The sequence below is a fragment of the Ranitomeya imitator genome, chromosome 3, assembly GCF_032444005.1.
Source record: "Ranitomeya imitator isolate aRanImi1 chromosome 3, aRanImi1.pri, whole genome shotgun sequence".
Lineage (NCBI taxonomy): Eukaryota > Metazoa > Chordata > Amphibia > Anura > Dendrobatidae > Ranitomeya > Ranitomeya imitator.
In genome coordinates, this window is record NC_091284.1 from 757,243,257 (window position 1) to 757,268,159 (window position 24,903).

The window sequence follows — 24,903 nt, forward strand, 5'->3', positions numbered from 1 at the left end:
AAGGGAAGGAGCGCCATTTGGAATGCAGACTTAGATGGACTGGTCTGCAGGCGTCACATTGCGTTTGCAGAGCCCCTAATGTACCTAAACAGTAGAAACCCCCCACAAGTGACACCATATTGGAAACTAGACCCCTCAATGAACTTATCTAGATGTGTTGTGAGAACTTTGAACCCCCAAGTGTTTCACTACAGTTTATAACGCAGAGCCGAGAAAATAAAAAATCTTTTTGTTTTCCCACAAAAATTATTTTTTAGCCCCCAGTTTTGTATTTTCCCAAGGGTAACAGGAGAAATTGGTCCACAAAAGTTGTTGTCCAATTTGTCCTGAGTACGCTGATACCCCATATGTGAGGGTAAACCCCTGTTTGGGCACACTGGAGAGCTCGGAAGGGAAGGAGCACTGTTTTACTTTTTCAACGCAGAATTGGCTGGAATTGAGATCGGACGCCATGTCATGTTTGGAGAGACCCTGATGTGCCGAAACAGTGGAAACCCCCCAATTATAACTGAAACCCTAATCTAAACACACCCCTAACCCTAATTCCAACGGTAACCCTAACCACACCTCTAACCCTGACACACCCCTAACCCTAATCCCAACCCTATTCCCAACTGTAAATGTAATCTAAACCCTAACCCTAACTTTAGCCCCAACCCTAACTGTAGCCCCAACCCTAACCCTAGCCCTAACCCTAGCCCTAATCCTAGCCCTAACCCTAACCCTAGCCCTAACCCTAGCGGGAAAATGGAAATAAATACATTTTTTTTTATTTTTCCCTAACTAAGGGGGTGATGAAGGGGGGTTTGATTTACTTTTATAGTGAGTTTTTTAGCGGATTTTTATGATTGGCAGCCGTCACACACTGAAAGACCCTTTTTATTGCAAAAAATATTTTTTGCAATACCACATTTTGAGAGCTATAATTTTTCCATATTTTGGTCCACAGAGTCATGTGAGGTCTTGTTTTTTGTGGGACGAGTTGACGTTTTTATTGAAAACATTTTCGGGCACGTGACATTTCTTGATCGCTTTTTATTCCGATTTTTGTGAGGAAGAATGACCAAAAACCAGCTATTCATGAATTTCTATTGGGGGAGGCGTTTATACCGTTCCGCGTTTGGTAAAATTGATAAAGCAGTTTTATTCTTCGGGTCAGTACGATTACAGCGATACCTCATTTATATCATTTTTTTATGGTTTGGCGCTTTTATACGATAAAAACTATTTTACAGAAAAAATAATTATTTTTGCATCGCTTTATTCTCAGGACTATAACTTTTTTATTTTTTTGCTGATGATGCTGTATGGCGGCTCGTTTTTTGCGGGACAATATGACGCTTTCAGCGGTACCATGGTTATTTATATCTGTCCTTTTGATCGCGTGTTATTCCACTTTTTGTTCGGCGGTATGATAATAAAGCGTTGTTTTTTGCCTCGTTTTTTTTTTTTTTTCTTACGGTGTTTACTGAAGGGGTTAACTAGTGGGACAGTTTTATAGGTCGGGTCGTTACGGACGCGGCGATACTAAATATGTGTACTTTTATTGTTTTTTTTTTATTTAGACGAAGAAATGTATTTATGGGAATAATATATTTTTTTTTTTTTCATTATTTTGGAATATTTTTTTTTTATTTTTTTTTACACATTTGGAAAAAATTTTTTTTACTTTTTTACTTTGTCCCAGGGGGGGGCATCACAGATCAGTGATCTGACAGTTTGCACAGCACTCTGTCAGATCACTGATCTGACATGCAGCGCTGCAGCCTTCACAGTGCCTGCTCTGAGCAGGCTCTGTGAAGCCACCTCCCTCCCTGCAGGACCCGGATCCGCGGCCATCTTGGATCCGGGGCTGGAGGAAGCAGGGAGGGAGGTGAGACCCTCGCAGCAACGCGATCACATCGCGTTGCTCCGGGGGTCTCAGGGAAGCCCGCAGGGAGCCCCCTCCCTGCGCGGTGCTTCCCTGCACCGCCGGCACATCGCGATCATCTTTGATCGCGGTGTGCCAGGGGTTAATGTGCCGGGGGCGGTCCGTGACCGCTCCTGGCACATAGTGCCGGATGTCAGCTGCGATAAGCAGCTGACACCCGGCCGCGATCGGCCGCGCTCCCCCCGTGAGCGCGGCCGATCGGCTATGACGTACTATCCCGTCCAGGGTCAGATAAGCCCAGGGCACCTCGACGGGATAGTACGTCTAAGGTCACAGAGGGGTTAAATAATTTAAAAAAAACAGGATTTTTGGTTGCTTACCGTAAAATCTGTTTCTTGGAGCCTCCATTGGGGGACACAGGAACCATGGGGTGTATGCTGCTGCCACTAGGAGGCTGACACTATGCAAATAAAAAAGTTAGCTCCTCCTCTGCAGTGTACACCCCACCGACTGGCATTATACTCTTCAGTTAGTGAGAAAGCAGTAGGAGAAAAATAACAAGGTTGAAAAAACCATAACCACAAACTTGAGAACTGTAAACGTGAGAACAGTCATAGAACATATAACAAAAACATTGGGAGGGAGCTGTGTCCCCCAATGGAGGCTCCAAGAAACAGATTTCACGGTAAGCAACCAAAAATCCTGTTTTCTTTATCGCCTCTCATTGGGGGACACAGGAACCATGGGACGTCCCAAAGCAGTCCCAAGGGCGGGAAAAACAGACTTCCATCAGGTCAGAGGACTCACCACTGCCGGCTGCAAGATCCTTCTGCCTAGGCTGGCGTCCGCCGAAGCGTAGGTATGGACCTTGTAAAACTTGGCGAACGTGTGGATGGAAGACCAGGTTGCCGCTTTACATAGCTGTAGGGCGGAAGCCCTGTGGTGCACCGCCCAGGAGGCGCCGACTGCCCGGGCGGAGCGAGCCTTGATCCCAGAGGGAGGCACTCTGTTCTTGACCAGGTAAGCCTCCAGAATAGCCGTTCTGATCCAGCGAGCGATAGTCGCCTTAGAAGCCGGCTGGTCTCTGCGCGAGCCATCAGGAATGGCGAAAAGAGAATCCGTCTTCCGGAAAGTGGACGTTCTATCCAGATAGATCTTCACTGCCCTGACAAGGTCCAGCTTGTTCAACGATCGCTCCAGAAGATGAGTCGGAGCTGGACAAAAGGAAGGTAGAACGATGTCCTCGTTGAGGTGGAATGTGGAAACCACCTTAGGAAGAAAGGAAGGCGGAGGCCTGAGGACCACCTTGTCCTGGTGGATAACCAAGAAAGGAGGACGGCAAGAGAGAGCCGCCAACACGGAGACGCGGCGGATAGAAGTGATGGCCACAAGAAAGGCCACCTTCAAGACAGAACTGATAGGGAAACCTCCCTGAGAAGTTCAAAGGGGGGAACCCTCAGAACGTCCAGTACCAGGTTTAAATCCCATGAATCCACAGGGGCCCTGTACGGAGGGACCGCGTGGGCTACTCCTTGAAGGAAGGTCTTAACCTGTGGTCTGGAAGCTAAAGTCTTTTGAAAAAGGATGGAAAGCACAGAAACCTGGCCCTTCAGGGAACTAAGAGCATGGTCCGAATCCAGTCCTGCCTGAAGGAAAACCAAGATGGAAGGCAGGGAAAAGGACATAGGTGAAACGCGGTTGGACTCGCACCAACGGAAGTAAGCTTTCCAGGCACAATAGTAGATCCTGGAAGATGAAGGCTTCCGAGCCTGAATCATGGTGAAAAATCACCCGGGCCGAAAGGCCGGACGCTCTTAGAACTGCGGTCTCAACAGCCACGCCGATAAACTGAGCGACTGAGAATTCGGGTGGGAGATCGGACCCTGAGACAGCAGATCGGGCCAGACTGGAAGGCGCCAGGGAGCGTCCGCGAGAAGATTGATGAGCTCCGCGAACCAAGCTGTCCAAGGCCAATCCGGGGCGATTAGAATGACCGGCATCCCTTCTGCTTTGATCTTTTTCAGCAGTTTGGGAAGCAAGGGAAGGGGTGGGAACAGGTAGGGCAGCCCGAACTGTGACCAAGGAATGGCCAGAGCGTCGACGTCCACTGCGAGAGGATCGCGAGACCTGGAGACGAACCGCGGAATCTTCCTGTTCGTTCGAGACGCCGTGAGGTCCACGTCCGGAGTCCCCCATCGAAGACAAATCTGATGGAAGACCTCCGGACGTAAGGACCATTCCCCTGCCGCGAGACCCTCGCGGCTGAGGAAGTCGGCGGCCCAATTGTCCACGCCGGGGATATGCACCGCGGATATCACCGGAACCGTTGCCTCTGCCCAAAGGAGAATCCTGGATACCTCGGCCAAGGCGCTCCGAGTTCCCCCCTGATGGTTGACATATGCCACCGCCGTGGCATTGTCCATCTGGATTCAGATAGGAAGGCCCCTGCGAATCCTTTCCCAGTGACGAAGGGACAGAAAAAAATGGCCCGGATCTCGAGGACATTGATCGGTAAGGTTGACTCTTGCGCTGACCAGCGGCCCTGTACAGTCAGGTGGCGAAACACTGCACCCCAGCCGAGCAGGCTGGCATCCGTCGTCATCACTTGCCAGTGAACTGGAAGGAAGGACCTGCCCTGGGACATGAGAGACCGTTTGACTCGGGGGGGGGGGGAGAGTCGGATCGGGCGGTCCATGGGGAAAACAGACCTGTTCCACTGAGACAGGATGGCTTGCTGAAGAGGTCGAGAATGAAATTGGGCGAAGGGAATCGCTTCCAATGTTGCTACCATCCTCCCCAAAACCTTCATGGCCGATCGGAGGGAGGGAGGCCGAGGGCCCTGGAGCACGCGTACGTCCTGACGAAGAATGGATCTCTTGACTTCGGGGAGAAAGACCCTGGTCCGACGGGTGTCGAAGAGCATGCCCAGAATGATGATGCGCTGAGAAGGAATAAGACAGGACTTCTTCCGGTTGACCAACCACCTGAAAACGGGCTAGGGTATCAACGATGGACAGGCTTTCGTGGGCCTGAGAAAAGGACGGAGCCTTGATGAGGATGTCGTCGAGGTATGGAAAAAGACCCAGACCTCTGACCCTCAAGATGGCCATCAGTGCCGCCATGATCTTCGTGAAGACTCTTGGGGCGGTATGCAAGACCGAACGGCAGGGCGACGAACTGAAAGTGTTCCTGGAGCAGCGTAAAGCGCAGGAATCGGTGATGTCCTGGAAATATCGGAACATGGAGGTAGACATCCTGAACATCTATGGAACACAGAAATTCGTGAGCCTCCATGGAAGCGATTACCGAACGAAGGGATTCCATCCTGAAGTGCTTTAGACGGACTCTCCTGTTTAGTAATTTGAGATCCAGAATGGGACGCACTCTGCCGTCTTTTTTCGGTACTACAAAAAGGTTTGAGTAGAAATCTGTGAACCGTTCTTTTTCTTGGACGGGAACGATTACCCCGGCTTTGAGGAGAGACGCGATGGCTGCGAAGAAACCCGGAACTAGAGCGGAATCTCTTGGAGGTCGGGATTCGAAGAAACGATCCCGGGGTCGAGAAAGGAACTCTATCTTGTATCCCGAGGATACAACTTCCCTGACCCAAGCGTCCTCTCCTGAGGAGATCCAGACGTCCCTGAAGAAGAGACGGCCGCCCAGCCTGGGAAGTGGCCTGGCTACTAGTCGAGTCATGCCGAGGAGGTCCTTCCAGTCCTGGACCTGGAGGATCTACCCTGGGAGTAGCGAGGAAGGAGTGGGCCTCAAGGATACCGTCTTCTCCTCTTGACGGCCTGTGGCCTCTGTTGCTGCTGGGAGAAGGAATTTGATGCCGCGAAGCGCCAAAAGGACCGAAAAGACCAAAATTGACGTCTAGGAGGAGGGCGTCGAGGCTAGGCCTGGGGAAGAAGGGAACTCGTACCCCCTGTAGCGTCCTTAATGAGTTGGTCTAGCTTAGAACCAAAGAGACGAGACCCCTGAAAAGGAAGGCTGGTAAGGGACTTTTTAGAAGACAAATCCGCCTGCCAGGCCTTAAGCCAAACGGTTCGGCGGATGGCAACCGCGTTGCTGGACGCCTGAGCCGCACAAGACGCGGCGTCCAGGGAGGCGGAGACCAGATATTCACCCGCGTGAGAAATCTGGTAGGCAAGTTCCGCCAGCTGTCCGGATTGAACCCCGTCCAGGATGCCCTGAAGAAAAGATCCCGGGGGAATGGAGGGGAAATACTCACCTAAACATCCCACGCCGTTACTAACCTGAGGGGAATGAGACGTCCACGGAGCTGTGATGGACGTCCTCGTCTCCTCCGACCGACAGGCTCTGGTAGGCGAGTGGGTGGGGGACGGGGCCAGGACCGGACTTCTGAGCACGCTTGTGTGCTAGGATCTTGGTCCTGGAGAGGGATCTATGAGGATACGGGGTGGCAGTACACGCCGTACTCATAGTCCGCTTTGTGGGACTACAGGTTTGACTGCTCACCCTGTATCCCTTCCGAAAAAAACCTGAAAGAAAACGACGCACATTGAGGTAGATAAGGGTCTAATAAAAGACCCGTGTCCACCTCCTACTGACACTAAGCTAAACTGAAGAGTATAATGCCAGTCGGTTGGGTGTACACTGCAGAGGAGGAGCTAACTTTTTTATTTGCATAGTGTCAGCCTCCTAGTGGCAGCAGCATACACCCCATGGTTCCTGTGTCCCCCAATGAGAGGCGATAAAGAAAAAAATCAGAGTGGAGACCCATCTATTCTTGATAACCAGCCTTGTTAAAGCCGACAGCTGAGAGCTGCAGCCCCCAGCAGTCAGTTTTGCCTGGCTGGTTATATAAAAAAAACAAAAAAAAAACAGCGGAACCTGTTTATTTATTTATTTATTTAGAGTGCAGGCACCGGCTTATGAATCCTCCCATCAGCCGCCGCCCGATCTCGCTGTTATAAGCAGCAGCAGGCGTAGGCTGATGGGAGCAGTAGTCCTATCAGTCGACACCAGCGAACGGAGGTAAACTTTTTACCTCTGATCACAGCTGCGAGCTCACGCTGTCATTTGACAGCGTGGGAACCGTGGCTGTATGACCGGCGATAATGATTTTACTACCTATCAGAAGCAGTGTTTGCCACGCTGTCATGCACATGACAGCACAACAAACACCCGGGGTTCGGGTTTCCGAACCTGAACAGTAACAATGACTTCCTGGTGGTGCCTGGACAGTAGGTATTTGGTAAGGAAGCCGAACTTTACAGTTTGGATTTGCCCATTTCTAGTCACAACTTGTGTGGTAAAATGAATGAAATTATGGCTGAAAAGAAGGACCAGCAATAATGATGAGCGAATATACTCATTACTCGAGATTTCCCAAGCACGCTCGGGTGACCTCCGAGTATTTTTTAGTGCTCGGAGATTTCGTTTTCATCGCCGCAGCTGAATGTTTACATCTGATAGCTAGCATAAGTACATGTGGGGGTTGCCTGGTTGCTAGGGAATCCCCACAAGTAATCAAGCTGGCTAACAGATGTAAATCATTCAGCTGAGGTGAGGAAACTAAATCTCCGAGCACTAACAAATACTCAGAGGTCACCCGAGCGTGCTCTGGAAATCTCGAGTAACGAGTATATTCGCTCATCACTAACCAGCAACTATAAACAATTAAGATTGCTATATTATAATAAAAGTTATTTAAAACTCATTTACCTTAAGTAATTCTAGGCCTGCCCTGATTGCTTGATCTGTCGACACACCTTCCTCTTCATCGTCCACTGTGCCGTCTATGGACTTGTTCACCAGTTTAATGAGGGAACTTGTAAAGAAAACATTCAAACAAATGAGTGTATATTACTAAGAGCTAAGGGCATATACAGCTGGGGTAATCAACTCCTGTGCCAATACAGTTTCAAAAGTGAAAATGCTAGGACTGCTCTATATAGTTACATGAATGTCTATAGTCAATCAACTTGGATGTATATGTATATGTATATTTATAAAAAAAAAAAAGATTCAAAATGGTTTCGGTCTTTAACCCCGAGCATGCCTTCATCTTCCTGACCAGGCCAAATTTTACAACTCTGTCCAAAGTCACTATATGAGGTCATAACTCTGGAACACTTCAACATATCCCAGTGACTCAGACTCTGAAACCAGAAAACTGGAGGTCAGATTTTGCCCCACTGTATAAATGGACAGTACTGCTTAGCCTCACGGCGAGACTTGGGAGGGACAGAGCACTATTGGACACTTGGAGAACAATTTTCATGGGCTAGTTTGGGACTCCATGTACAGAGCCCCTACGTAATAGAAGAGCAGAATCCCCCTCAAGTGACAATTTTTGGGAATTAAACCCCTCTGGGAATTTATTTACAGGTGTAGGGATGATTTTGACTACATGTGTATTTTTCAGAAACAAGCAGCAATGGATATTGCTGGGTGAAAATTGCAAATCTGCCATTGTAGTGCCCTTACGCTGTAGTGCCCATACATTGTGGCCAGCCCGTGCTTCTGAACACATGGACCCCCATAAATTAACCCCTTTACCCCTAAGGGTGGTTTGCACGTTAATGACCGGGCCAATTTTTACAATTCTGACCACTGTCCCTTTATGAGGTTATAACTCTGGAACGCTTCAACAGATCCTGGTGACTCTGACATTGTTTTCTTGTGACATATTGTACTTCATGCTAGTGGTAAAATTTCTTTGATATTACCTGTGTTTATTTGTTAAAAAAACGGAAATTTGGCGAAAATTTTGAAAATTTCGCAATTTCCCAACTTTGTATTTTTATGCAATTAAATCACAGAGATATGTCACTCAAAATACTTAATAAGTAACATTTCCCACGTCTACTTTACATCAGCACAATTTTGGAACCAAAAATTTTTTTTGTTAGGGAGTTATAAGGGTTAAAAGTTGACCAGCAATTTCTCATTTTCACACCATTTTTTTTTTCTTAGGGACCACATCACATTTGAAGTCACTTTGAGGGGTCTATATGATAGAAAATACCCAAGTGTGACACCATTCTAAAAACTGCACCCCTCAAGGTGCTCAAAACCATATTAAAGAAGTTTATTAACCCTTCAGGTGTTTCACAGGTATTTTGGAATGTTTAAATAAAAATGAACATTTAACTTTTTTTCACAAAAAATTTACTTCAGCTCCAATTTGTTTTATTTTACCAAGGGTAACAGGAGAAAATGGACCCCAAAAGTTGTTGTACCATTTGTCCTGAGTACGCTGATACCCCATATGTGGGGGTAAACCACTGTTTAGGCGCATGGGAGAGCTCGGAAGGGAAGGAGCGCCGTTTGACTTTTCAATGGAAAATTGACAGGAATTGAGATGGGACGCCATGTTGCATTTGGAGAGCCACTGATGTGCCTAAATATTGAAACCCCCCACAGGTGACACCATTTGGAAAGTAAACCCCCTAAGGAACTTATCTAGATGTGTGGTGAGCACTTTGACCCACCAAGTGCTTCACAGAAGTTTATAATGCAGAGCCGTAAAAATAAAACAAAAATTTTTTCCCACAAAAATTAATTTTTTAGCCCCCAGTTTTGTATTTTCCCGAGGGTAACAAGAGAAATTGGACCCCAAAAGTTGTTGTCCAATTTGTCCTGAGTACGCTGATACCCCATATGTGGGGGGGAACCACCGTTTGGGCGCATGGGAGGGCTCGGAAGGGAAGGGGCGCCATTTGGAATGCAGACTTAGATGGAATGGTCTGCAGGTGTCACATTGCGTTTGCAGAGCCCCTAATGTACCTAAACAGTAGAAACCCCCCACAAGTGACACCATTTTGGAAAGTAGACCCCCTAAGGAACTCATTTAGATGTGTTGTGAGAGCTTTGAACCCCCAAGTGTTTCACTACAGTTTATAACGCAGAGCCGTGCAAATAAAAAATATTTTTTTTCCCACAAAAATTATTTTTTAGCCCCCAGTTTTGTATTTTTCCAAGGGTAACAGGAGAAATTGGACCCTAAATATTGTTGACCAATTTGTCCTGAGTACGCTGATACCCGATATCTGGGGGGGGGGGGGACCACTGTTTGAGCGCATGCAGAGCTCGGAAGGGAAGGAGCATCATTTGGAATGCAGACTTAGATGGATTGGTCTGCAGGCGTCACATTGCGTTTGCAGAGCCCCTAATGTACCTAAACAGTAGAAACCCCCCACAAGTGACCCCATATTGGAAACTAGACCCCCCCCAAGGAACTTATCTAGATGTGTTGTGAGAACTTTGAACCCCCAAGTGTTTCACTAGTTTATAACGCAAAGCCATGAAAATAAAAAAATTAAAAATTTTCCCCCGAAAATTATTTTTTAGCCCGCAGTTTTGTATTTTCCCAAGGGTAACAGGAGAAATTGGACCCCAAAAGTTGTTGTCAAATTTGTCCTGAGTACGCTGATACCCCATATGTGGGGGGGAACCACCGTTTGGGCGCATGGGAGAGCTCGGAAGGGAAGGAGCACTGTTTTACTTTTTCAACGCAGAATTGGCTGGAATTGAGATCGGACGCAATGTCGCGTTTGGAGAGCCCCTGATGTGCCGAAACAGTGGAAACCCCCCCAATTATAACTGAAACCCTAATCCAAACACACCCCTAACCCTAATCCCAAAGGTAACCCTAACCACACCGCGAACCCAGACAAACCCCTAACCCTAATCCCAACCGTAAATGTAATCCAAACCCTAACTTTAGCCCCAACCCTAACTGTAGCCTTAACCCTAGCCCTAATGGGAAAATGGAAATAAACACATTTTTTTATTTTTCCCTAACTAAGTGGGTGATGAAGGGGGGGTTTGACTTACTTTTATAGCGGGGTTTTTAGCGGATTTTTATGATTGGCAGCCGTCACACACTGAAAGACGCTTTTTATTGCAAAAAATATTTTTTGCGTTACCACATTTTGAGAGCTATAATTTTTTCATATTTTGGTTCACATAGTCATGTGAGGTCTTGTTTTTTGCGGGACGAGTTGATGTTTTTATTGGTAACGTTTTCGGGCACGTGACATTTTTTTGATCGCTTTTTATTCCGATTTTTGTGAAGCAGGATGACCAAAAACCAGCTATTCATGAATTTCTTTTGGGGGAGGCGTTTATACCGTTCCGCGTTTGGTAAAATTGATAAAGCAGTTTTATTCTTTGGGTCAGTACGATTACAGCGATACCTCATTTATATCATATATATTCTTTATGTTTTTGCGCTTTTATACAATAAAAACTATTTTATAGAAAAAATAATTATTTTTGCATCGCTTAATTCTGAGGACTATAACTTATTTTTTTGCTGATGATGCTATATGGCAGCTTGTTTTTTGCGGGACAAGATGATGTTTTCAGCGGTACCATGGTTATTTATATCTGTCTTTTTGATCGCGTGTTATTCCACTTTTTGTTCGGCGGTATGATAATAAAGCGTTGTTTTTTGCCTCTTTTTTTCGTACGGTGTTTACTGAAGGGGTTAACTAGTGGGACAGTTTTATAGGTTGAGTCGTTACGGATGCAGCAATACTAAATATGTGTACTTTTATTGTTTGATTTTTTTATTTAGATAAAGAAATGTATTTATGGGAATAATATATATATTTTTTTTTATTTATAATTTTTTTTTTTTTTTTTTTTTTTTTACACATGTGGAAATTTTTTTTTTAACTTTATTACTTTGTCCCAGGGGGGGACATCACAGATCGCTGATCTGACAGTTTGCACAGGGATCTGACTTACAGCGCTGCAGGCTTACCAAGCGCCTGCTCTGAGCAGGCACTTGGTAAGCCACCTCCCTCCCTGCAGGACCCGGATGCCGTGGCCATTTTGGATCTGGCCTGCTGCAGGGAGGAGAAGTAAAAGACCCTCGCAGCAACGCGATCACATCGCGTAGCTGCGGGGTCTCAGGGAAGCCCGCAGGGAGCCCCCTCCCTGCGCGATGCTTCCCAATACCGCCGGCACATCAAACATGATCGCGGTGTGCTGGGGGTTAATGTGCCGGGGGCGGTCCGTGACCGCTCCTGGCACATAGTGCCCGATGTCAGCTGCGATAGGCCCAGCGCTGCAAGGCTGCAGTGCTAACCACTGCGCCACAGTGCTGCCCGCGAGTGTTTAATGGAATCAACAAATGTAATGCTCCAGATTCTCAACTAGCTCAAAGGAAGGTCAGGTTTATAGATTCTCTAATCAGCCAAACTGTTTACAGCTGTGCTAACATTCTTGCACAAGAGTTTTCAAGGGTATTCTAAAGCTAGTAAAAACAATGTACCATAAGAACACTGGAGTGATGGTTGTTGGAAATGGGCCTCTATACACCTATGAAGGTATTGCATTACAAACCAGACGTTTACAGCTAGAATAGTCAATTCCCACATTAAACAATGTATAGAGCGTATATTAATGTTAGCTTCATTGGAAAAAACGGTGCTTTTCTTTCAAAAATAAGGAAATTTCTAAGTAACCCTAAACCTTGGAATGGTAGTGTATATGTGTGTGTGTGTGTGTGTGTGTGTGTGTGTGATATAGATATATATATATATATATATATATATATATATATATATATATATATATATATATATATATATATATATATATATATATATCTATCTATCTACAGTCATGGCCAAAAGTATTAACACCCATGCAATTCTGTCAGATAATACTCAGTTTCTTCCTGAAAATTATTGCAATCACAAATTCTTTGGTATTATTATCTTCATTTAATTTGTCTTAAATGAAAAAAACACAAAAAGAATTGTCCTAAAGCCAAATTGGATATAATTGCACACCAAACATAAAAAAGGGGGTGGACAAAAGTGTTGGCACCGTTCGAAAAATCATGTGATGCTTCCCTAATTTGTGTAATTAACAGCACCTGTAACTTACCTGTGGCACCTAACAGTTGTTGGCAATAACTAAATCACCCTTGCAGCCAGTTGACATGGATTAAAGTTGACTCAACCTCTGTCCTGTGTCCTTGTGTGTACCACATTGAGCATGGAGAAAAGAAAGAAGACCAAAGAACTGTCTGAGGACTTGAGACACCAAATTGTGAGGAAGCATGAGCAATCTCAAGGCTACAAGTCCATCTCCAAAGACCTGAATGTTCCTGTGTCTATCGTGCGCAGTGTCATCAAGAAGTGTAAAGCCCATGGCACTGTGGCTAACCTCCCTAGATGTGGATGGAAAAGAAAAATTGACAAGAGATTTCAACGCAAGATTGTGCGGATGTTGGATAAAGAACCTAGACCAACATCCAAACAAGTTCAAGCTGCCCTGCAGTCCGAGGGTACAACAGTGTCAACCCGTACTATCCGTCAGCGTCTGAATGAAAAGGGACTGTATGGTAGGAGACCCAGGAAGACCCCACTTCTTACCCCGAGACATAAAAAAGCCTGGTTGGAGTTTGCCAAAACTTACCTGAAAAAGCCTAAAACGTTTTGGAAGAATGTTCTCTGGTCAGATGAGACAAAAGTAGCGCTTTTTGGGCAAAGGCATCAACATAGAGTTTACAGGAGAAAAAAGAGGCATTCAAAGAAAAGAACACGGTCCCTACAGTCAAACATGGCGGAGGTTCCCTGATGTTTTGGGGTTGCTTTGCTGCCTCTGGCACTGGACTGCTTGACCGTGTCCATGGCATTATGAAGTCTGAAGACTACCAACAAATTTTGCAGCATAACGTAGGGCCCAGTGTGAGAAAGCTGGGTCTCCCCCTCAGAGGTCATGGGTCTTCCAGCAGGACAATAACCCAAAACACACTTCAAAAAGCACTAGAAAATGGTTTGAGAGAAAGCACTGGAGACTTCTAAGGTGGCCAGCAATGAGTCCAGACCTGAATCCCATAAAACACCTGTGGAGAGATCTAAAAATGGCAGTTTGGAGAAGGCACCCTTCAAATATCAGGAACCTGGAGCAGTTTGCCAAAGAAGAATGGTCTAAAATTCCAGCAGAGCATTGTAAGAAACTCATTGATGGTTACCGGAAGTGGTTGGTCGCAGTTATTTTGGCTAAAGGTTGGGCAACCAAGTATTAGGCTGAGGGTGCCAATACTTTTGTCTGGCCCATTTTTGGAGTTTTGTGTGAAATGATCAATGTTTTGCTTTTTGCTTCATTCTCTTTTGTGTTTTTTCATTTAAGACAAATTAAATGAAGATAATAATACCAAAGGATTTGTGATTGCAATCATTTTCAGGAAGAAACTGAGTATTATCTGACAGAATTGCAGGGGTGTTAATACTTTTGGCCATGACTGTATCTATATCTATCTATCTATATATATCTATATACACACACACACACACACACATACACACACACACATATATACATATTATCGTATACAGAAACATTTGCACAGCATATGGGCTAGGTCCCCCTAAGTCCAGGTGGGAGACCCCAGAGAAAGTGGTGGAGAATGGAAGTGCTGAAATCCTGTGGGACTTCAAGATCCAGACGGATAAGCAGGTGTTGGCTAACCAACCAGACATTGTGATAGTAGGCAAGGATCAGAAGACAGCTATGATAATAGATGTGGCAGTGCCAAGTGACAGCAACATCAGAAAGAAGGAATATGAGAAGCTGGAGAAATACCTGGGCCTCAAAGGAGAACTGGAGAAGATGTGGAAGGTGAAGGCAGCAGTGATTCCAGTGGTGATCGGAGCACTGACCCTTAAGTTGGGAAAATGGATACAACAGATCCCAGGAGCAACATCTGAACACTCTGTCCAGAAAAGCGCAATGCTGGGAACAACCAAGATCCTGCGTCCTCAAACTCCTTAGAGGACTCAAGAATGAGAAAGGACAAAAAAGACCACCCTCAGTCGGGGGTGAGAGGGAACATATATATATAGATAGATAGATAGATAGATAGATAGATAGATATATCCATCTCTCTTTTGTTAGCAAACTTAAAAAATAAATAAAAGATAAACACCCCTGTTTACCAAAATTGACAAAGTAGCTTCGCTGTGTGTGTGTGTGTGAGATTAAAGGTACCGTCACATTAAGCGACGCTGCAGCGATATAGACAATGATGCCGATCGCTGCAGCGTCGCTGTGTGGTCGCTGGAGAGCTGTCACACAGACAGCTCTCCAGCGACCACCGATGCCGAAGTCCCCGGGTAACCAGGGTAAGCATCGGGTTACTAAGAGCAGGGCCGCGCTTAGTAATAGTAACCCGATGTTTACCCTGGTTACCATTGTAAATGTAAAAAAAAAAACAAAAACACATACTTACATTCCGGTGTCTGTCGCGTCCCCCGGTGTTCGCTTCCCTGCGCTCCTCCTGCATCCTGTGTAAGCGCCGGCCGTAAAGCAGAGCGGTGACGTCACCGCTGTGCTCTGCTTTACGGCCGGCCGGCGCTGACACAGGAGCTGAAGGCGAGGGACAGACACCGGGAATGTAAGTATGTAGTGTTTGTTTTTTTACATTTACAACGGTAACCAGGGTAAACATCAGGTTACTAAGCGCGGCCCTGCGCTTAGTAACCCGATGTTTACCCTGGTTACCCGGGGACTTCAGGATCGTTGGTCGCTGGAGAGCTGTCTGTGTGACAGCTCTCCAGCGACCAAACAGCGACGCTGCAGCGATCGACATCGTTGTCGGTATCCCTGCAGCGTCGCTTAGTGTGACGGTACCTTAAAGGGATCGAGTAAGGGAATTCTTTTTAAGCCCTCGGAAACCAGTATAAAAGTATGTGCACACAAAGTCTTTATCCCGACAGCAGAGTATTTCCTACAAATATTTTAGAAAACCAATAAGGAAAAGGTCTGCGGTCATTTCCTAAAGCAGCTTAGTAGTTTTGCCATTGTTTCCAAAACCCTGACATTTTTTTCATAACTTCTATTAGAAAAACAAGGTTGATTTTACCATAAATTCTACTCCCCTGAAAAATCATGGTCTCCAAGTCATTTTTAACACAAATTGAAACTCCCCAAAAATGGCAGAAATGTGTTTTTGTTTTGTTTTTTTGTTAACAATTTCACAGAACCTTGATTTATTAATATTTTTTTTTACCAGTTTTCCATTTGTATGTTTAAATGAATGGTGTCACTGAAAACTCGTCCCGCAAAAATAAAAAGTTGAAAGAAAAAAAAGTTGTGACAATTGGAAAAAGGGGAGGGGAGAAAGATGATCTTACAAAGAAAAATTTCCTGTCATACAGGTGTTACATTTCTTTACAAGAAAATGGGTACAATTCCTGCACTTGAGCAGCCCCTGTGCACACATCCTTTCTTTATACAGATGACATAACACAGCTTCTTACCTTATTGACTCTGTGTCAATGTGCACGGGTGCTATTCGTTCAAGCAGAAACTTCATCATTTCCAGAAAAGGATTTGTTGGCTGCTTGGGATTGCCTAGTTTCTTAGTAATGTCACGCTTTTATTTTTAAAGAAAATGGAGAGAAGAAGAATTAGCTTAGCCTTTTACATATTTCTTTATCAAATTATAAGGAGTGTGACTTACAGTCTGCTTTAAACATGTTCAACAAATAGGCAGAAAAACTCCTATTACATGGAATGATGCTGCATGATCGTGTTCTATAAATTGTATTCCACGCATTCTGATTGAGCCAAGCGACTCTTTGCTTTATATTGGACTTTCACAGTTTTAAGCTGCTTTGTGTCTTTATAAACGTGGTTAAAAGAATCTCTAAAGACTGAACATCTGCACAGCATGACAATTTACACTGCAGTGCAGATTTCATTTTTTATATATTTTTTTTATTTTAATTGAAAATTTTTCAAATTTTACAGAAGAATAAAAAATAATTACGCATTTTAGATTTTTCACTATCATTTATAGGTTAACAACCAATCTTATACTATAGTAATAGTTAAACATTTTCAAGTAAATAAAGAGTAAAATTTCACAAACAAACACACAGACTCAGACAAAAGTAATGGGGGGTGGAATGATGTGGAATGTTATGACCTAGTTATATTCATCTCATAGAGGTCATATATTTAACATTTCATTCTTTTTAACATTAAGCATTTTTTTCAGGCAGTTAACGGAAAGCACCTGCCTGAAAAAGACGTTGTGCAAAATGGGAGGATATGATCTGTGTCCTCAGCATTCCTCAGTGATCAGATCATTGCTAACAGCAATCTAACAGTCGAGTGGGTAGTAAAATTAGATCATCTCTGAGCTGCTCACAGAGGATTGCTGTGGACACTGATCTTGTGATTTTAGTTTGTTCCAGACAGATTAAAGAAAAATAAATATATCAAGTGTAAAAAATAAATAATGACTAATCAGAAAAAAAAACAAAAATGAAGAACACAGATGCGAGGACACCGCTTGCTTCGTTCGTTAATCTTACTCAGTGGCCCTCCACAGCCACCCACACGGAAGGACATACACTAGACCTTATCCTCACCCACCTATTCTCCCTATCTGACCACTATCTATTTAGTTTCAGATCCTAGTCCTCCTCGCCTGCCACCAATGTCCGGCAACTAGCACACCCCACACAGAAGAAACCTCGCACACCTGGACATTCACATACTCTCGACTCTATTCTACCGCTGTCCTCCATATCTTCACTCCACGACAAAGACAACACCACCGTTTTCTGCAATGCCACACTCACATTAGCCATTGACTCTGTTGCCCCTCTCATGCACGGCAGAGTGTAATAAACCAATAGACAACTCTGGCACAACAGCCTCAATAAAACGATTGGACAAGTGTCCAAGGTTGTCGAGCAGCGCTGGAAGAAAATGCACTAGCTAGACGACTTCACCGCATTTAAACAAGTCAACCTTCACCTCAGCTAAAGTGGACTACTTCACATACCCCATATCTTCCTTATCCCACAACCCCAAACAGTTATGCAACACTTAACTCCCACTTCTGCCCTCCACTGTGACCTCCCACATCTCTCTGCAGAAGAATTTGCCACATATTGCAAAAATAAGATTGACCAATCAAGGGAAGTCTTTATAAACGAAAAGAAAGCGGCAGCACTCACCGGTCTTCTTGCAGGTTATTTATTGGTGAGAAAAATCTTCACGGCACGGGGGGGTGTGGTTACAAAGACATGTGGGGGCTGAACGACGGCCGTTTCGCACCTCCCAGGTGCTTCTCACCAATAAATAACCTGCAAGAAGACCGGTGAGTGCTGCCGCTTTCTTTTCGTTTATACTCCACATGGCATGTTTTCAGGCTATTAGCACCCGAGGTCTGCGATCCAGCGTAGGTGATCTGACCAGGAAGTGACCACAGTGGGTGGTCGGTGGTGCGGGTTGCTGTTTTCTTTTACGATTTATTTCAAGGGAAGTCTTTACTGCTCAACCACAACCCCTCCATATAACAGATCAATGCCCTTCCCCCATTATCTTCCTCCCAGACATCACTGAAGGAGAGCTTACTCATCTTCTCTCCATATTGCACCTCACTACTTGTGCACTTAACATCATCCCACCTTCTTCCCAACCTCACCACCACACTTATCCTGGCCCTAAGCCAGAGGTCCCCAACGTTTCTGACCTTGAGAGCCACATTCAGTTCTGAGAGAGGGTCGGGAGCCACATCCAGCCTTGAGAGAGGGTCGCGAGCCACATTCAGCTCCCGTCCCCCTCACAATAGTGGCAACCAAAGCCCCCATTACAGTCATAATGGTAACTAAAGCTTTTCCACAGAAATCACGCCAAAGCAGTATACTAAGATCCAGGGGTTCCCACAATACCCCCCATTCAGTATTCTCCTATAAAGCACTCCCAAGACACTGTCACATCCAGCTTCAAACATCTCTGACAGGTGGTATCATCTTGTCTCCAGCGTACCATACTTAAATCATCTCAAAACCCCTAAGACCAGTATATGTGCATCCAGATCTGCTCTTCTGTGCAGGGCTGCTCACAAAATTCAGATGTGCTCTTCATACCTATTTGCTAGAACTGGAGCTAATGCACCAAGCTGGCAGACAGCCGCGAGCCACAATTCATGGGTCCTCGAGCCACATGTGGCTCTCGAGCTACAGGTTGGGGACCCCTGCGGCCTAAGCCATCTCTTCAACCTATTGTTATCTTCTGGTATCTTCCCTTCTGCTTTAAAATATATCACTGTCACACTCATCCTAAGAAAAAAAAACAAGAACATCCCTCGACCCAACCTCTACGTCCAGCTATCATCCCAAATTGCTGCTCCCTTTCGCCTCCAAACTCCTCCAACATTATGTCCACGCTGAACTTTCCTCCCAGCTTTCATCTAACTCACTCTTTGGCAACCTATAATCTGGCTTCCATCCCCCTTCACCGAAACTACCCTAAAAAAATTACCAACAAATTACTCACTGCCAAAGCTAACAGACGATTCGCTATACTCCTCCTTCTAGACCTGTCCTCTGCCTTCGACACAGTCAACCACTTGTTCCTACTACAGATCCTCTCTTTCCTTGGCGTCAAAGATCTTGTGCTCGCCTGGATACGCTTCTAACTGCACATTTAGCATCTTCCACTCCCATACTACCTGCTCACCCTGCCCTCTCTGCTGGTGTCCCTTCAGGCTCTGCCCTGGGACCCTTATTCTTCTTAATCTATACCTTTGGCCTGGTGCAACTCAAAGTCCCATGGTTTCCAGTAACATTTAGACGCTGATGATGACACTCAGATCTCTCTAGCCCAGATATCACCTCCGGCTGCCCAGAATCCCTGAGTGTCTACCAGCCATACCCTCCTCCTCCTCTTCTTGCTTCCTAAAACTCAATATAGACAAAACTGAACTCATCATCTTTCCACCATCTTGCCTAATCCACCTACTCAATCTATCTTATCTATCACAATAAATGACATCACGCTTTCCCCTGTACCTGAACTTCGATGCCTTGGAATTACCCTCAACTCTGCCCTATCCTTCAGACTGCATATCCCAGTTCTTGACACCTCAAACTCAAAAGTATTTCCAGAATCCTTCCTTTCCACAATCCTCAATCTACTAAGATGTTAGTGCATGCCCTCATCATCTTCCACCTTGACTACTACAATGGCCTCCCAGTTAACACTTACACCACTCTCCAGTCTATCCACTGTCCGACCAATCCATCTTTCTCCTCACTACTCCTGTGCTTCTCCCCTCAGCCAACCCATTCATTGACTCCCAATTCCCACAACACATCCAGTTCAAACTACCAACATTGATCTACAAAGCCATCCATAATCTGTCTCCATCATATATATCTGAACTAATCTCGCAATATCTTCCAACATATAATCTCAGGTCCTCCCAAGACCTTATTCCCTCCACCACACTTATACATTGCTCACCCAATTGCCTAAAAAACTTCTCCCGAGTATCCTCCATCCTCTGGAGTTCTGTGTTCCAACACGTCAGATTCCACCACACTCGGAACTTTCTCTTCAAGAAAGCTTGCAGCCTGCAATACCCCATCTTCTCACCACAGGAGATGCCACAACCTCCCCCCAACCTACTGTATCCTTCCCATTACCCTGTAGACTGTACGCCCGCAGGGACAGGGCCCTCTGCTTTCTGTACCAGTCTATAATTGTTAGTTTCTTGACCATAATTTATATTTGTATTTTGTGAGTAAACCCATTCTTATGTACAGAAACTCAAAATCAATGGTGCTCTAAAAATAAATAATATATACAACAGGTTATTGTAGTGATTTTACAATGTACAATGTGGCGACTTTAATTCTGGAAAAGCAAAAGAACAATTTAGAAGACTAGCAGCTGGTAAGAAAGTATTTTAAAGGCCGATTCTCACCACACAAACTTCCGCCTGCTTGCATGAACAGGTTGGGCTCACAATCTTCTCTAGTTGCCCCCTAATCTTTTCATCTTCCTCTAAAACTTGTGTAAATTTCTTTAAAAAGTCTTGACCTTTACCAGGATCGGGTAAGTTTCCTATGATGAAAGAACAAATGAAAAACAATGTAAATCAAGTCACCTGTCGCTATGCTATTCACAGAAGAAAGTCGCCCGAATCTACAGTTTGTCTATGGAACCCATACAACTCTCCACCGACAGACGAGATTGAAAGACGGATCCAGCGATTGAAATTCTGATACATTTACTCAGCGGGAGGATATGGCTCTACCACAAGAGTCTTACGTGTATGGGGAAGTCGAGAGCAATCGCTATCTGACGGACTACGTAAGTCAGCCAACACCTACCCTAATGTGTATGGGGGCTGTAAGGACAAGCTTCTAGTTGTACATCACCCATTACTAATAGATCGCATACATTCCCATTAGTAGACACATTGTAGAATGTCAATCGAGGCTTTGTATGAAAGACTAGAAGCAATAAAAAGATGTTTAACTATCACATTTCACACGAGGACTTACGTGTAATGACCATGACTTTGGAAAAAATTGCTTTACTTCCAGACTCCGACTGAAAGATAAAATTATAAAATCTTTAATAAAGTTAAATTTCATAAACCCATGAAGTCAACACCGGAGATCATAGTGTAAAGCCAAGAAAGTACACTGGGTTTCAATAGTACTAAAGTATGGACTATTGATTCATATTGATGTAAAGAAAAACCACATCACCTCCCAGTGAGGGAACTACCTGCAATCAGTGGCTCTGGTTTGCTATGATACATGACTACATGGATTCTGGCTTCATTAGCGCAGGGGGGCTTAGAAGTTCCGCATTTGTGTGTTTTTTAGACCTATTTTTCATCATGCTCAAAGGGCACAACGAGGCCTAAATTATGAATTTGCTTAACACAATTGCCACTATTTGCATAACTTTGTGAACAAAAGTAAGCCAACTAATAGATTGAGTAAAAGAGTAGACAGTCTAAAAATGCATGAAATGTATAAAAAAAGTGTGCAGTGTTACAGCACAGGTGTGAACAGGTTTTAATCACAGCTCGATAAAACCTACCAACCGATATAATTGTAAACTATCAGCCAAGGAGAAGTATCATTAGGTTAGGTTACCAGCAAAGAAGGTCACCTTATCTTCATTTTAGCTTTTTTTTTTTTTTTCAAGAAAAGCAATGCAATTCCACTTTCAATATATTCAATGTTTGCAACTATAAATTAAAGATTGCAGCTTCAATTTGTTAGTTACATATGGAGGTGGCCACTTTTAGCTTGCACCTGTTCACACCTGATTTTCTGTTTGGAAGTGACGGTCTGTCTTTGATATTTGTATACAAATGTTTTCTGACTGAGCACTCCAGGAGAGCTATCATATTTGGTTAGGTTCAAAGCAAAGAAGGTCGCTTTCTTGATGGCTGCTAGGCACACATGAATTGGCCAATTTATGCAATAATTATCTTCATTTTAACAGCCCTTCCCAAAGACTACATTCAGCTGAGGAGTCCTACGCCTTCCTTGCCTTCGGCACGGATTATGAAGGAGAGGATACAATCTCCTATTTTTCCTCCTCCTCTTCCAGTGATAATGAACCCTCACATAGATGCCCCAGGACAGTATCACTTACTCATTGATAGCGCCCACCTTTAGTGATTACCGATGGGCCTCATCTCCCAAAAATTATGAGCCTCAGATTCCTGTTTTTTGACCAAAACCAATTTGACACTTCCAGACTCGACTTCTTCTAGTGAGTGGCGGCTGTGACCGTGTCCCGGCACCGACTAAAGGTACCGTCACACTGAACGATATCGCTAGCGAACCGTGACGTTGCAGCATCCTGGCTAGCGATATCGTTCAGTTTGACACGCAGCAGCGATCAGAATCCTGCTGTGATGTCGTTTGTCGCTGCAGAAAGTCCAGCACTTTGTTTCGTCGCTGGACTTCCTGCTGACATCGCTGAATCGGCGTGTGTGACGCCGATTCAGCGATGTCTTCACTGGTAACCAGGGTAAACATCGGGTTACTAAGCGCAGGGCCGCGCTTAGTAACCCGATGTTTACCCTGGTTACCAGCGTTAAAGTAAAAAAAAAAAACACACTTCATACTTACCTTCCGCTGTCTGTCCCTCGGCGCTCTGCCCTGTGTAAGCACAGCGGCCGGAAAGCAGAGCGGTGACGTCACCGCTCTGCTTTCCGGCCGCTGTGCTTTCACAGGGCAGAGAAGCAGAGCGCCGAGGGACAGACAGCGGAAGGTAAGTATGAAGTGTTTTTTTTTTGTTTTTTTTTACTTTAACGCTGGTAACCAGGGTAAACATCGGGTTACTAAGCGCAGCCCTGCGCTTAGTAACCCGATGTTTACCCTTGTTACCGGCATCGTTGGTCGCTGGAGAGCTGTCTGTGTGACAGCTCTCCAGCGACCAAACAGCGACGCTGCAGCGATCCGGATCGTTGTCTGGATCGCTGCAACGTCGGTTAGTGTGACGGTACCTTAACAGCTGGCTCTGTACTGATGCACTAGTAAGGCGGCTATCAATTTACATGAAGCATTTACACAGTATCTCTCCTGATAGAAACAAAGACAGACTTACTTTGGGCTGTTTCATCAAGTCCAACAAATCCTTCACATGATGTCGGAGCAAATTCTGACATTTCCACATTTCATTCAATGCTCTTTCACAGAAGGAAGAAGAAAAGCAAAGTTAAAAGTAATCTAAATCAGATTGATGGATGTTTGACACCCAGCATCCCACTGCTAAGCTGTGATTACAACACATGGCTGACAGGAGAAAAACCCAAACACAGAATGGAGCTGCAAAGCGTCAATGCATTCCGAGAGTAGCAGCCACTGCCAGGTACTGAAGAGCAGCTCCTAGTAAGAGCAGCTCCTAGTAAGAGCAATGAAACCTGCTCAGCAGCAACAGATGACAGCAGTATAGATATGTGTGAAATCTCTTACAAGATCACCAGTGGGTTGGTGGGGAGGGGCGGAAAAAAAGATTACTAGATAATTATTACATATATAAAGAAGGGAATATAGGCTGTAGTAGCATTAAGGGTCAATATAAAGGGAACCTGTCACTGTGAAAATGTCACCTGACCAGCGGGCAGGATGCTATATGGCAGGAGGAGTTAAGAAGATTGATATACATTTTTGTGTAAGAAGTTTCATTAAAACGTACATTTTTATTTTCATTCTATACAATTGTAATCATGAGTCCAGTTGGTGGTCCTATTCAGTGACCAACAGTAATCCCTGTATGACTGTGCATGCAGCAACCTCTGGGCGCCCCTCGATCCACAAGCTTTAACCCTGCTATACTGTTTGGGACTATTTGGAAAAAAGTTTGTAAAGCTGCAGATTGTTTATTAAGAGGATCTGAAAACTTATGGATAGGCGAGTTTATTTACGGGTAGTTGTTGTTATTATGAGTGGTATTGTACAGATCTCTTGTCATAATTTCAGTCACATAATTGATTTATAGTATCATTGTGGATTATCTTTTGCACCTACTATGGTTTATCGATTTCTCCAGTTCCTGCCAGTCCGTGCATTTGATACATTTGCATGTTACTGCAGATTGATGGGCTTTGAGTACAGGTCTGTTTCGCTGTAGTATATAAGCTCTTATTGTTGCTAGGGCTAGTTTCACATTTGCGTTTAAAAATGCAGCGTTTAAAACGCGAACGCAGGTAGTGAAAAAAACGCATGTAAATGCGTGCAAACGCTGCGTTTTTTAGACGCATGCGTTTTTGTATGTGGGAAAAAAACGCGGCGTTTTGACGCGTTTACATGTGTTTTTTTCCTGCGTTTGCGTTTTTGAAACGCATGCTGAGAAGTGTGTGACAGCTGCCAATCATCAAAAACAACTAGAAAACCCACTATAAACAGAAATAGCTAGGGTTAGGATCCCTAGGGTTAGGGTCCCTAGGGTTAGGGTTAGGATCCCTAGGGTTAGGGGTACGGTTAGGATCCCTAGGGTTAGGGGTAGGGTTAGGATCCCTAGGGTTAGGGGTAGGGTTAGGATCCCTAGGGTTAGGGGTAGGGTTAGGATCCCTAGGGTTAGGGGTAGGGTTAGGATACCTTTATCACCTTTATGGTGGAGGGTGGCTTATCAGTGTGTTTTCTTGTTTTTTTCTATGAAAACGCATGCGTTTTTAACGCAACCAAACGCATGTGCTTAAAAACGCATGTGTTTACATAGACAGCAATACGTTTTTTTGCCGCAAAAAAAACGCCTCTAGA

General features: G+C 44.7%; 1 protein-coding gene across 1 annotated transcript in view; it reads right to left on the reverse strand.

Annotated features, from left to right (window-relative positions):
- PDS5B (PDS5 cohesin associated factor B) overlaps window positions 1–24,903 on the reverse strand; it is a 225,703-nt gene that overhangs the window by 89,278 nt on the left and 111,522 nt on the right. Inside the window, exons 14-18 of the mRNA XM_069758991.1 lie at window positions 23,249–23,330; window positions 21,175–21,223; window positions 20,592–20,731; window positions 16,123–16,238; window positions 7,559–7,664 (exon numbers count right to left, since the gene is read on the reverse strand). Coding sequence (XP_069615092.1) covers window positions 7,559–7,664; window positions 16,123–16,238; window positions 20,592–20,731; window positions 21,175–21,223; window positions 23,249–23,330 — 493 coding nt within the window. The remainder of the gene's footprint in view (window positions 1–7,558; window positions 7,665–16,122; window positions 16,239–20,591; window positions 20,732–21,174; window positions 21,224–23,248; window positions 23,331–24,903) is intronic.